This window comes from Manis pentadactyla, chromosome 7 (assembly GCF_030020395.1).
Source record: "Manis pentadactyla isolate mManPen7 chromosome 7, mManPen7.hap1, whole genome shotgun sequence".
In the NCBI taxonomy this organism is placed as follows: domain Eukaryota; kingdom Metazoa; phylum Chordata; class Mammalia; order Pholidota; family Manidae; genus Manis; species Manis pentadactyla.
In genome coordinates this window covers 98,308,100-98,322,546 of record NC_080025.1, presented here as the reverse complement: position 1 = coordinate 98,322,546, position 14,447 = coordinate 98,308,100, and the positions used below count along the sequence as shown (strand labels likewise).

Here is a 14,447-nt window from a genome sequence, read left to right as displayed (position 1 = left end):
ACAGAACTGGTAAAATCCAGAGTATGGAGCACTCTACAGGATGAATGACTCACTTTTTTGACCAACTAAATTAGAAGGTTAAAAGAAAAGGGAGGGAGGGAGGCAGTGAGAATTTACAGATGAAAACAGACTAAAGGGATGTCTGCTTCCAGCTACAATGAAATAACAGGTATCAGAATAACCCTCTTGCCTGACAATTAGAAAGTGTAGATAGAAGAAGAGTTTTTCTGACATTGTACATTAGGCAAGGAAAGACTAAGATACCAGAGAGACAGGAAACAAAGTGCACCCTATGATCACCCTGGCTTGAAAGAGTTTCGGGCTCCAGTACAGGGAGACAGAGCCCTGGAGGGAGCCTACCGGACTCTCTAAATCGGGACAGATGTGAGAGTCCAGAGAGACCGAGGTGGCAGAAGTTTGAAGGACAGAATACTGGAATGGAACGGCAGCATACAGAGAGAACTTCAGAGACTTGTAAAAGGTCCCCTTCCAGAATTCAGCTGAGTATTAAACAGTGCAGGCCACAAAAAACCACCAGAAGGATGAGAGGTATTCATTCTGAGCCACAAAGAGACCTATTCCCACCATAAAACAGACAAACCTCATGGTGCACAGGCTGGGAAGGTGCTCAAGTGATCTTGCCTCAGTGGTGAATAACTGCCATTAGAATGAGAATTGCTCTGGTCTTACCTAACAAATTGTAAAAGCAAGACCTGAAAGGAACAAACTATTTCCAAATAACTGCATCCCAGAACAAAGCTTACACTGTCTGGCACCCAATAAAAACCAGGATTGCAAAGACGCAGGAAAATAAGGCCATAATGAAGAGAAAAGTCATTCAATCAAAACTGATCCAGTACTGATACGAATGTTTGAATTAGTAGACCATGACACAAGAACACTTATTATAACTACACTTCAGATATTCAGAAAGTTAAGTAGATACACAGAGTAACCTGAAAAAGAAAAAAGAGGACTAACACTACCTGATTTCAAGGCTTATCAGCTACAGTGTGTGTGTAGGGGTATGAAGGAGGGTGGGGCTCTGTGGGGGCGGTAGATGGAGGAGGGTGGGACTCTGGGGGGGAGCACAGAGACACTTTTGAAGGTGAGGGACATGGGCATTGCCTTGATTGAGAATGGCTTTGTGGGTATATACACATGCCCCAACTTATCAAGCTGCACACTTTCAATATGTACAGTTTAATATATGTCAAATACATCTCAAGCTGGGGGAAAAAAGGCGATTTGGAAGACATCAAGTGGCTGCAATGTGTTGATCTTGTTTGGATCCTGATTTGAAAAAAATCAACTGTAAAGAATATATATAACTCAACCAAGAATTTGGAGAAGTGCAAATTGTAGCGCTCCAAAGTCTTACAACTACAAACTATTTATTGTTAAAAGAACATATGGCATGTGAACAGTCCCCAGGAATGGGTTGTTTTAATTTGTCTGATTTCTCTCAGACTGTTCAAGTTCATTTGGACAATATCCACCATATCATAGATAAGTTTTCACAAATGCCTAAGGTGCCTAACTGGTTTTCTTGGTTTCACTGCAGATGGCTGGTAATTACAGATATGCCTTGGTTATGTAACTATACTCCTATTATGTTAATGTGTGTGTGCAATTTAAGTAGTAGCTTAAAACCTATACATGCTGAAGTTACTCTACAAGAAGATATATCAAAGAAATAATCAATCTTCCCATGTTTTCTTCCGCCTGCTACTTCTATAGCTTTTCTTCTTCCTTCCTAATTACAACCCTTAAATAGAATTCGTGCCTCATATCAAATTTACCGAGTATCATAATTCTTCCAAGTGGTAAAGATACCTCAAGACAAATGCTGGGCATAGAAGCCACAGGGCATAAATATGCAAAGAAGTAAAAAGCTAACTTTTTCAAACAATAAGGCTTCTCTCTCACTTACCAACTTCACATTTCCCTGTATGGCCCCGGAAGATGACTGGTTAGCCAGAGACGGGTAAGATTCCTCAAGGGAGGAACAACCTAAGACAGGCACAGTCGCAGGGGGGCCATCAGGTGAGAAATTGGGGATCAACAGAGGTGAGGCTTAGAACCTCACCCCCCCGTTCTGAGAGAAATCTTCTGCATACGTGGATGTTTTATTGCCCTGGTCTAGCTTGGATTAACACATAGTCTACAGGCACACACCTGATCATCTACATGTGCTCTCTTATAACACTAAACTATGTTTTCTACCTTTATCTTGTATCTACCTACCACTTCAGCATTTTATTAAAAATAATAATAATAAAGAGAGAAATGTGGTATCCACATATAAATCAAGTATAAAAACCAAATGAGTATTCATATTTGAACTGACTGTTTATAGTTCATAATGCATGAGCAAAACCGAAAGTTTCTGTGATGACTGCCCTTGTACTGTTCACTATGTAACTTATTCATTATGTAAGAATTTGTTCTACATGTAAAAACTTGTTTGTTATGCCTCAGAAGATTGGAGACTGACAAAAATTAGGCTTGGGGTGGAATAATGATTGTGCATTGAGCATTGACTCCCCTATACAGAATTTTATTGTCGTTAACAACCATTTGATCAATAAATATGAGAGATGCCCTCACAAAAAAAAAAAAAAAAAAAAAAAAAAAAAGGACAGACTTCCAATGGTAAAATAAATAAGTAACCGGGATGTAATGTATAGCATAAGGAATATAGTCAAGATATTGTAACAGCTTGGTAGGGTGATAGCTGGAACCTAGAATTATGTATATAAATGTTCTACCACTGTGTTGTACACTTGAAACTCATGTAATGTAATACTGTGTGTCAACTACCCTTCAATAAAAAATAATTATTAAAAAAAAAAAAAAAAAAAAAAAGAATATATATAAATCTCAGAGAAATTCAAATATAGGCATGTTTATGATATTAAAAAGGCTTTACTAGTTTTTTATGTGTTAATGGTATTAGGATTATGTTTAAAAAGTCTATCTGAGAAATAAATACTAAGGTATTTACAGTTGATAATCACAGACTTGCTTCAAAATAATCCCAGGTAAGGGAACAAGTGAGGAGAGGTCAAACTGAAACAAAAATGGCCATGTGTTATTGAAGCTAGGTAATGGGCACATGGGAGTTCATTTTTTTCCCTCTTTTGTATATATTTTAAATTTTCCATAATATGAGAAGAGAGAGGGAGAGCAAGAGAAAATATGTAACAGAAACTAAAAGTCAGAATACCTAACTCTACTTGCTAATGGTCTTGAGGCCCAGTTTCCTTATCAGTAAAATGAGGGAGTTGGATTAATAAGCATTTTTAATACTGATCCATTTCATTTGCAGATGGGAGAGTCGCTTTTGTTTTAAAATTAAGTGAACCATGGTTTCTAAGTAAAAGCAATACTGTTCCAAATTCTAACTATTACCTACTGAACAAATTTTTATTCTATATTTTATACAGTATGTTTATTTCATAAGTATGGTTAGATAGAGTTAAACATGCCCAAAAGATTGTAAAAATTTAGGAGGAAGATAATATTGTTAGCTTGAAAAGAACTGCTCACCGTCAAAAGCTTGGTAGTGATACCAGCATCCACCACAGCCTTGTGCATGGCACGTAACATGTCCAGTTCTGGAGCAGCAATAAACACAACGTAGGGCATGAACTCAGATGTTCTTAGTACTTTCAGAGCCTGTGTAGAAGAACAATTACAAAGCAATTTATATAGGATTAGGATTGGAATTGTTACCCTTTAATCTGTACTAAATACTAGATTATTTATATAATCTCTCCAATTAATAGACACTGACAATTTTTTGCTTTTTCAATATTAATATACAGATGTGTATACATATCTCCATACTTGAAATACTATGCAGCAATTACAAGGAACAACAAAAGCTCTATGCTAACTGGTATGAAAAGATCTTCAAGAAATACAGTTTAATGAGAAAAGCTGAAGAATCTGTACAGAATATTTATATATTTGTATTTAAGGCATACTAAAATGACAGAAAGATACCCATCAAAGTATTAATATTTATCTCTGAATACAGAAGCGAAGTTGGGTTGAGTGTGGTGGGGTGTGAGAGAGACATGGAATGGGAATGAAATGAATTTTTGTGCGTTGGGGGAAGTGGAAAGGGTATGACTTCAGTTTTATTCTTTATGTTGCAGTCTTAAATTTTAAATTCTACATTTCCTAAGGCATGCATTTATTACTTGAGCAAGTAAATAAATATTAAACTTCTATTAAGTTTCTGTTGCCATCCAAGCCTCTGTTGGCTACTGAGCAGAAATTTATATAACTAGCTGTGGATACATAATAAGATTGCCTATCACCAACCAACAGGTAGTAGAGGGAAAGAAAGTTCACCTTCACAATCTGAAAACAAAACAAAACCTCTGTAAGAAATAAAAAAAAAAAGTTTCAGAATACATGCACTTACTTGAGGGTTGACATCCAAAATGCAAGTTCGTCCAGTTTGGACAACTTCAAGAATAGAATCAATCTTGGTTCCATAAAGATTTCCTTCATATTCCCCATGTTCCAAATACTTTCCAGCTTTAATATCTGCTTCCATCTCAGATCGTGACACAAATTTATATGCCTGGCCATCTTTCTCATCTTCCCTTGGTTTCCGTGAAGTAACTAAATAAAAATAATGTTAAGAATTTGTACAGAGAGAATGCAGGGTATTAAAAAAATAGACAAATGCAGAGAGTAGCTTAAGATTTTTCCATTTAGTGCAGGGGTGGCAAAATCTGGCCTGCTTCCTATCTTTGTAAATAAAGTTTTATTGGGTCATAGCTATGCTCATTTGTTTTACCATCTACGGTTTCATTTGTTTTACAGTGATGGAGTAGTTGTGACAGAGACTAGATGGCCTGCAAAGCCTAAAATATTTACTATATGGCTATTGAATAAAAATGTTTGTGGACCCCTTATCTATAAGAATGTTTTAAGAGGCAATCCCCAGTATACAATTTGTAACCAAAATATGTGCTTTATAAAGTCAGTTTGAAACTCAAATATACTTATCTAGAAGCAGAGCCCTACATTTAAATTCTTAATTATGGTGAGTCCTAATAGTATGAAGTATGCTGTGCGCATCTTTTCCAGCTGACCAGCACTCCCATTTCTCCTTAAGGAGTATCAATTATATCCTTTCTTTACACTTTAACATTTCCTAATTGAGTAGCAACACATGAGCAAAGTTCTATTTTTAGGTGGTATTATCAATTTTCTGAAATGCAGTTTTACCCATAAATTACCTAGCCTTTTTCTTGCCCTAATACCAAACCTTTCTTTTTGCCTCCTGCTTATTGAGAAATGTTAACTGTTCTTATTTTGCACCTCAGTGGTGGATCTAGCTACCTCCTTCCTCTACTCTGATCTAACTTATTCTGAGAGAATGAGAGTGAACAAAATTTAGAGGATCCTTTTGTCTGGTATTTCAGAGCTCTGAATACTTTCAGAGATATATACTTCCTTTGCAACTTGGGCCATGCTAGGAATGGACTATTAGCGCCTTTTAGACTGTTGTAAAAATGTAGAGTTAGGTGTCTATGCCAACTTGTTAACACTAGCTTGGAAAGAGAGAAATAATTTGTGTATTTGTGTGTGTGTTATTTTTAAGGTTAGCCTTAATTTGAGTTTGGCTGGATCAAATATAAAAAAGTATTTTTACTGAACAAATATTTATAGGATTGCAGGATATATGACAAAATCAGTAAGCATATGTAATTAAAAACAAAGTAACCCAGATCAAAAGCTGGCAGTATTTTGACTATTTATAATAAGCATATCAAAAGAACTCATATAAGAACAAAAAGGACTTCAAATTCAAGCACAATAATAAGGGTCTCATTCATAAATGAGATCATTATGTACAACAGGACTCCCTTCCCCACACTCCAGCCCCCCATTTTCTGGCTCAGCCTTGACGGTAATTATCCCAGACCACTCTAGAAAGCATTTAGAAAGTAAATTAGAGATCTTCAAGATGCTATGATGGCTTTTCACATTTGAAAACGTGTGATTTCTAAGGTTTCTAGAATTATTCATCAAAGGCAGTATGATAAAATATCTAAGGCAATTTTAAGCTCCCCAAATAAATACATACTAGGACTTGGCTCAATATATGTGAACATAATTTTAGAAGAGCACTATTTTTTGGTGAAGCTCTAGAGTGAAACCATATATGGGAATATGCTGCTTGAAAAAAATACGTATAGGCACACATATTGCCCCCACTGCTACCTCATATATGTTGAGGGAATCTTAATTATTGGTGAAATTTTTTTAGTTTATAAGTGAATTTTATTTACAATCCCATTCTCTAGTGAACAGTCAAGGGGAAAAAAAATCTACACTGCTAAATATTTAAGCCCCTTTATCTTCCTGGATCAGAGAAATTAGAACAGGATGGTTGGACTGCAACCTTAGGCTTATGTGCTAATAAGCAGCTAAGTAATGTGATTTTTTTAGAATTTGATTTTTGTGATTGGTAGACAAAATTCTAAATTTTAACAGCTATTCAGATAATGAGAAAACCATCAACAAAGTTACATTTTATTTGTTAACTGATCTTAAGATGTCTATGTTAAAGAGAAAGTGTGATTCATAAGGTGGCTTATACCCCTGGATTAATAATCTTCTCTATTTTAGGATTTTATAATCTATAAAGAAAATTAAATCAAGTTAATACAATGCTAGAGCAACTGCCTCCTTCCCTATGAGACTCCCCCTTTCACAACACCTGATAAAATGTAGCAGCACAATACTATATATCAGAAATTAGGCAAACTTGCCATACTTTATCAGAACTTTTTTATGTTGATTCTGAGGCATAAAAAAAGCTAGGTACTACATAAATGTGAATGATTTAAAGAGAAGTAAAATACCCCTACATTATAGGAAGAAGTGCAAGTAGATCTGATGTATGGATATACAAAAATCTTTCTATATAAAAATTCAGATTTGAATCTTTCCTAAAAATAAAGGTCTGTTGAAAGATAAAATAGTACATCTTTCTGGAAATTAATTTGGCACTGAGAAATTAAGAAATGGAAATATTTAGATATATATCCTTTGATCTAATAACTTTACATCTGAGGTATATGTATATACACTTTCTCTCACCTCTTGTACAAAAATAACCATTCAAACCATCTAAATGGGCAATAACAGCAAAGGTTAAATATACCATAGTATACTTATATGCTAGAATATTAAGGAGCTAATATGACTTTTAATTTTTCTTATCATGGTAAAATACACATACAATTTATCTTTTTAACCATGTTTAAATGTGTGATCAGTGGCATTAAGTATCTTCACATTGTTGTGCAACAGTTACCGTTATCCATCTCCAGAACCTTTTCATCATCTTAATGTGAAACTCTGTGCCCATTAAACACCAGCTCCCCATTATGCCCTCCCTGAGGCCTTAGTAACCACTACTTTGCTTTCTGTCTCTATCAATTTGATTTACAAGTCATTACATATTTTGTAATGACTTCTCTGGAGTCATTACAACTCAACAACCAAAAAACCTAAATGGGTATGAAGTAGTATATCACTGATGTTTTGATTTGCATTTCCCTCATGATTAGAGATGTTTAGTATCTTTTCATGTGCTTACTGGCCATTTGTATACCTTCTCTGGAGAAATGTCTACTCAAGGTTTTGGCCCATTTTTGAATGAGGTTGCGTTTTGATTGTTGAGTTGTAGGATTACTATTTACAAAAAAAATTTAAAAAAAGTAATGACTTGTGAGAAAAAGCTCATGATATAATGTTCATTCATTCATTCATCAAATATTTATTGGGTATCTACTATGTTTTAGACCCCATTTTAGATGGTGGGTCTATAGGAGTGCAAAAGACAGACAAGTTCTCTGTTCTTATGAGACATATTCTTGAACATAAGATAGGGGAGTAGTTAAATAAGAAATAAGAATTTAAGTGCTAAAATACAACCCGTAGCAAAATTCAAGCATGTGAAGATCCAGGATGTAGTGTTCCAGGCTGGGGAAATAATAATTAAAAGAGGGTGTGAGTGACAAGCTTGAGAGTCTAAGGAAAGATCGATGTTGTTAAGTAGGGGAAAAGTATGCAAATTTTATATGAACAATATGATTGCAATTCTGTAATTAGAAGTTACTTTAATTGTCCTCTTCATATTTATGAACAGAATGCTAAATGAGACTTTTCTTGCAGTCTCACAATTTCTCTTAGGTCCAGAACAAGTCCTAAAATACCAAGGATCTATGGTCTCTTCTTTCAGAGTTTACCAAAAAGTGGCCAGCTTGATCCTGGGATGATCTCTCTCTCCACCTCTATCTTATATACACTCAAAAAAGGAGTCACTGAGGTAATGAGTCATAAGTTCAGGGGGAATGCCTCATTTTCTTCTTCTTCTTATCCCATGTGAAATGATTCTTCCTGGGGAATTCTGAAAGTCCATGGTGGCATGGAGCAGTGGTGTGGTTTATACTCCCAATGCTTGGCAAAGCAAGAATGAGTTTCCTGTGGGCCGTGAATGTGTGTGTATTCAAAGGATAGTCTGGTTTGAACTATTCTGAAGGTGTCCTGCACATAAAGACAATATGAAGGGTAGAGAACCAAGCAAAAAAGAACATGAAGTATGGGATTGGAGCTTGGGGTGGGTCTCTAGGGTCCAGCTGTAAGCATCTTTGCCAGGGAACCGCAGTGGACAGAGGTCTCTACAGAGTTTCTAAAGAACATGCAAGCAGACCTTGGTGAAAAACAGCACTTGCACATGTGTGACATAGAGGGCTACATTCTCCAACAGCCAAGATTTTATAAGACTGCATTTTATCCCTTCCCCTTAATCCCCACTTATTCCTGCCCTGACCTTGAGAAGTCAGAGTAGTGGAGGAGAAAGGAGAGTAATAAATTATGCCATTCCCTTCAAAATGCACATCCTAAGCCATGAGGCAGGAATGAGCTATGTAGAAGGGACAAAAAGGGAATTTGATGCAACACTGAGGTTTTGAATTCCAGCTCTTTTTTTTTTAAATACCTGAAAGTAAGGCTTATTTCATGAATGATGCAGTTTTTATAACTGAAAGTGACCAGAAAGTTAAAGAACTTTCTGGGGGCTGAAGGAAAAGGAGAGGGGGGAAAAGATCTGACAGAACATGAAGGAAGGCAGTGGTTGGAAAAAATAGAGCTCTTTCCTGTTTGTACCTCCAAGGAATTCAGCCATTCAATGAAACAATCAGGTATGACTTGGCAGAAACAGCTTAGTTGAATTGTTTCTAACTGAACTCACCTAACTGTATCTAGCCACACCTAACTGCAAGGATGTATGATGATTATCTTTGTATTTCAAACAAAGTGAGAAGGATATTAGCAGCCTGATAGCTGTTTCTCCAAATTCAGGGAAAGATTTTAAATTAATAAATTATTGATGGATGCTAAATCCACTGAGCAGAAGTTTGCTGAGAGGCAGAATATTTACACAATTTCAAAGTTTCTTTGAACAGACTACTTAGTAATGACAATTGGTAGGAAAGTCACCTTTTACAATGGAGAAATCCATGAGACATCAGCTAAACCAATTATCACAGTTAACATCATCAGTAATGGGACAAACTGACAAGATGTAGCCCCTAGTATAATGATCAGAGAAAGTTAAAACATGATTTATGTCTTTCCAATAATGCATAACCGAAACCTAATCATAAGGAAATAATCAGGTAACCCATATTGAGGGATATTTTCATTATTAATTACTACATTAAGTGGATAAAAGACTCCAATTAAAAGGCAGATATTGGCAGAACAGATGTAAAAAATGATCAAACTATATGCTGTCTATAAAACAAACACTTTAGATTTAAATACACAAATAAAGTAAAAAGATGGAAAAGATACACTCACAAACAATAACCAAAATAAAGGTTGGGTGGCTATACTCATATTAGACAAAATAGACTTTAAGATAAAAAGTGCTCCTGGGGACAAAGAAGAACACTTTATAATGAAAAAGGAGTCAATCCATCAGAAGATAAAAGTTATAAACACATTCATTAATAACAAAGCCTCAAAATACATGAAGCATAAAGTGACTCTGAGGAGAGAAAGAGGTAAGTTAACAAGATTATTTGGAGACTTCAACGCCCCACTCTCCATAATGGATAGAGTAAGTAGAAGATCGACAAGAAAAAGAAGGCCTGAACAACACTATCAACAACTAGACCTAACAGGCATCCAGAGAACACTCAACCCAAAACAGCAGAATACATATTCTTCCCAGTGAACATTCTCCAGAAGACACCATACCTGAGGTCATGAAGTAAGTCTCAATGAATTTAAAGGGAGTAAAATCATGCAATGTTCTCTGACCGTTATGGAATGAATTGTAAATCAGTAATAGAAGAAATCTGAGAAATTCAGTTATGTGAAATTAAAGAATACACACTGAATAACCAATGGGTCAAATAATTAGAAAATTAGAAAATACTTTGAGGTAAATGAAAACAAAAACATAATACAAAAATTATGAGATGCAGCTACAGCACTGCTTATAGGGAACTTTGTAGTTATAAAAATCTGTTATAAAAACCAAAAAAAAAAAATTAGAGAAAATCAAAAGCAAAAGTTGTTTTTTTTCACAATTCCAAACAGAACTGACAAACCTTTAGGCGGACTGACCAAGAAAAGAAGAGAGAGGGCTCAAATTACTAGAATCAGGAATGAGGAGGGGAAACTACTATGGATCTTGTAGAAATTTTCAAACGGATTAGAAAGAAATAGAAAATATCAGTGGATCTATAGCAAGTAAAGATAATTGAACTGGTAATCAAAACATCCTACAAAGATAACCCCAGGGTCAGATGGCTTCAAGAGTAAATTCCATGAAGTAAAGAAGAATTAATACCAATCCTTCGCTCACTCTTACAAAAAAAAATACACAGAAGGAACTTTCCGACTCATTCTGAATCCAGATTACCATATCAAAGTTAGCAACAACATATGAATGAAATGAAATGAAAACTATAGACCAATATCTTTTATGAATGCAGACATACAAATCCTCAAATAGCACAGACCAGGTTAAAGATGGTGGCGTGAGAGGTGGGACACAGGCTTCCTCCTAAAACTGCATATAATATGAAAATATAATTAATACAACTAATCCTGAGAGAGCAATAGGAAAGAGGACTGAGCCAGACTGCATACACATGGCGAAAAGAGCAGACCTCACAGAACAGGGTAACAAAGCTGTGGCCCAGCAGGACCCAAGCCCTTCCCCCACCCCAGCTCACCAGTGGGACAAAGAGAAACTGAGCAGGGAGGGAGGGGGTCCTGGGACTGCTGAATACCTAGCTCTGGAGATCTGCTCTGGGAACACAAACATACATTTCATGGTGCTTTCATGATACTCTGGTGATGACGGGGTTGGAAAGCAGACAGGCAGAATTCCTGGAGAGACTGAGATTTCAGCCGCTTGTGGAAAGCAGGTATCCATATCCAGCTGCTCGGCCCACTGGTTCAGGCAGTGGAGACAGGCACAGCAGCTGGGAAGCAGGAAACAGCTCTTTCCTCCCCCCAGGCACCAGTACCACTCCGCTGCGACATTGCTTCAGGGGCTCAGCAGCTCCAGAGTAGAGCTTTTGGACACTAGAGGGCACCATACACAAATATGAAATGCCAAAGGAACCTGCTCCAGAGTAAAATTAATATAATCCCTGAGAAAGATGACATGGACCTTATGATACTTCCTGCAAGGGAGCTCAAAATAAAAATCATTAATATGCTAATGGAGGTACGGAAAGATATTCAAGAACTCAGGAATGAATTCTGGTTGGAGATCCAATCCTTGAAGAGCACAATGGAGGGTATTAAAAGCATATCAGATAAGGTGGAGGAGATGATAAATGAAACAGAAACCAGAGAAGAGGAATACAAAGAAGCTGAGGCACAGAGAGAAAAAAGGATCTCTAAGAATGAAAGAATATTGAGAGAACTGTGTGACCAATCCAAAAGGAACAATATTCGCATTAGAGAGGTACCAGAAGAAGAGAGAGAAAAAGGGATAGAAAGTGTCTTTGAGGAGGTAATTGCTGAAAACTTCCCCAGTTTGGGGAAGGGGTTAGTCTTTCAGGCCATGGAGGTGCATAGATCTCGCCACACAAGGGACCCAAGGAAGACAACACCAAGACATACAGTAATTAAAATGGCAAAGATTAAAGATAAGGACAGACTGTTAAAAGCAGCCAGAGAGAGAAATAAGATCACATACACAGGAAAGCCCGTCAGGCTAACATCAGACTTCTCAGCAGAAACCTTATAGGCCAGAGGGAGTGGCATGATGTATTTAATGCAATGAAGCAGAAGGGCCTGGAACCAAAATGACTTTATCCAGCAAGATTATCATTTAAATTTGAAAGGGGGATTAAACAATTTCCAGATAAGCAAAACCTGAGAGGATTTACCTCCCACAAACCATCTCTACAGCCTATTTTGGAGGGACTGCTATAGATGGAAGTGTTCCAAAGGTTGAATAGTTGTCACCAGAGGCAATGAAAACACAGCAAAGAAAGTAGAACAGGGGGGCGGAAGATGGCGGCGTGAGTAGAGCAGCGGAAATCTCCTCCCAAAACAACATATATCTATGAAAATATAACAAAGACAACCCTTCCTAGAATAAAGACCAGAGGACACAGGACAATATCCAGACCACATCCACACCTGAGAGAACCCAGCGCCTCGCGAAGGGGGTAAGATACAAGCCCCGGCCCCGCGGGAGCCGAGCGCCCCTCCCCCCAGCTCCCGGCGGGAGAAGAGCAGGCAGAGCGGGAGGGAGACGGAGCCCAGGGCTGCCGAACACCCAGCCCCAGTCATCCGGGCCAGAGCGCAGGGCCCTCGATACTGGGAAAACAGGGCAGCAACAACAGTGAGCAGGCACTGGAGGCTGGGCGACAGAGGACATAAGAAAAGCGCGCGACCATTTTTTTTTTTTTGCTTTTTTGCTGCTTTGTTTTGGCGAGCGCTTTTTGGAAGTCTTAAAGGGACAGGGACCCCAATATTAGGGAAACAGGGCAGAAAGACCGGTGAGCAGAGGCCTGAGGCTGGCACCGGAGAATAAAGAAAAACGAAAGACCACCTTTTTTTTTTTAATTAAAAATTTTTTTTTTTAATTAAAAAAATTTTTTTTTCTTGTTTTTTTTTGTGGTCGTTGTTTTGTTTCGGCGGGTGCTTTTTGGAAGTCTTAAAGGGGCAGGGCGGGTCACTTAATCCAGAGGTAGGGAATCCGGGGTCTCTGGGCACCCTAACCCCTGGGCTGCAGGGAGCAGGGAGGCCCCTTACGGAGATAAATAGCCTCCCAGCAGCTCCTGCTCCAACGCGACTCCACCATTTTGGAGTAGCTGCCCGAGCCAGGCCACGCCCACAGCAACAGCGGAGATTAACTCCATAGCAGCCGGGCAGGAAGCAGAAACCCTGTCTGCGCGCAGCTGCGCAGCACAAGCCACTAGAGGCCGCTGTTCTCCCAGGAGAGGAGGGCCACAAACCAACAAGAAAGGAAGTCCTTCCAGCCGTCACTCGTCCCAGTTCTGCAGACTATTCCTATCACCATGAAAAGGCAAAGCTACAGGCAGACAAAGATCACAGAGACAACACCAGAGAAGGAGACAGACCTAACCAGTCTTCCTGACAAAGAATTCAAAATAAGAATCATAAACATGCTGACAGAGATGCAGAGAAATACGCAAGAAAAATGGGATGAAGTCCGGAAAGAGATCACAGATGCCAGAAAGGAGATCGCAGAAATGAAACAAACTCTGGAAGGGTTTATAAGCAGAATGGATAGAATGCAAGAGGCCATTGATGGAATTGAAATAAGAGAACAGGAACGCATAGAAGCTGACATAGAGAGAGACAAAAGGATCTCCAGGAATGAAACAATATTAAGAGAACTGTGTGACCAATCTAAAAGGAGCAATATCCGTATTATAGGGGTCCCAGAAGAAGAAGAGAGAGGCAAAGAGATGGAAAGTATCTTAGAAGAAATAATTGCTGAAAACTTCCCCACACTGGGGGAGGAAGTAATCAAACAGACCACGGAAATACACAGAACCCCCAACAGAAAGGATCCAAGAAGGGCAACACCAAGACACATAATAATTAAAATGGCAAAGATCAAGGACAAGGAAAGAGTGTTAAAGGTGGCTAGAGAGAAAAAGGTCACCTATAAAGGGAAACCCATCAGGCTAACGTCAGATTTCTCAACAGAAACCCTACAGGCCAGAAGAGAATGGCATGATATATTTAATACAATGAAACAGAAGGGCCTTGAACCAAGGATACTGTATCCAGCACGACTATCATTCAAATATGACGGTGGGATTAAACAATTCCCAGACAAACAAAAGCTGAGGGAATTTGCTTTCCACAAACCACCTCTACAGAACATCTTACAG

At 38.0% G+C, this 14,447-nt stretch overlaps 1 protein-coding gene across 7 annotated transcripts in view; it reads right to left on the bottom strand.

The window, feature by feature from the left end:
• The window catches only part of PALS2 (protein associated with LIN7 2, MAGUK p55 family member), a 165,756-nt gene that overhangs the window by 7,141 nt on the left and 144,168 nt on the right, over window positions 1-14,447 (bottom strand). For all 7 annotated transcript variants that reach the window (XM_057504588.1, XM_057504589.1, XM_036877876.2 and 4 more), the window contains 2 exons: window positions 4,439-4,641; window positions 3,553-3,681 (listed from right to left, as the gene is read on the bottom strand). In XM_057504588.1, the coding sequence (XP_057360571.1) occupies window positions 3,553-3,681; window positions 4,439-4,641 (332 nt within the window). The remainder of the gene's footprint in view (window positions 1-3,552; window positions 3,682-4,438; window positions 4,642-14,447) is intronic.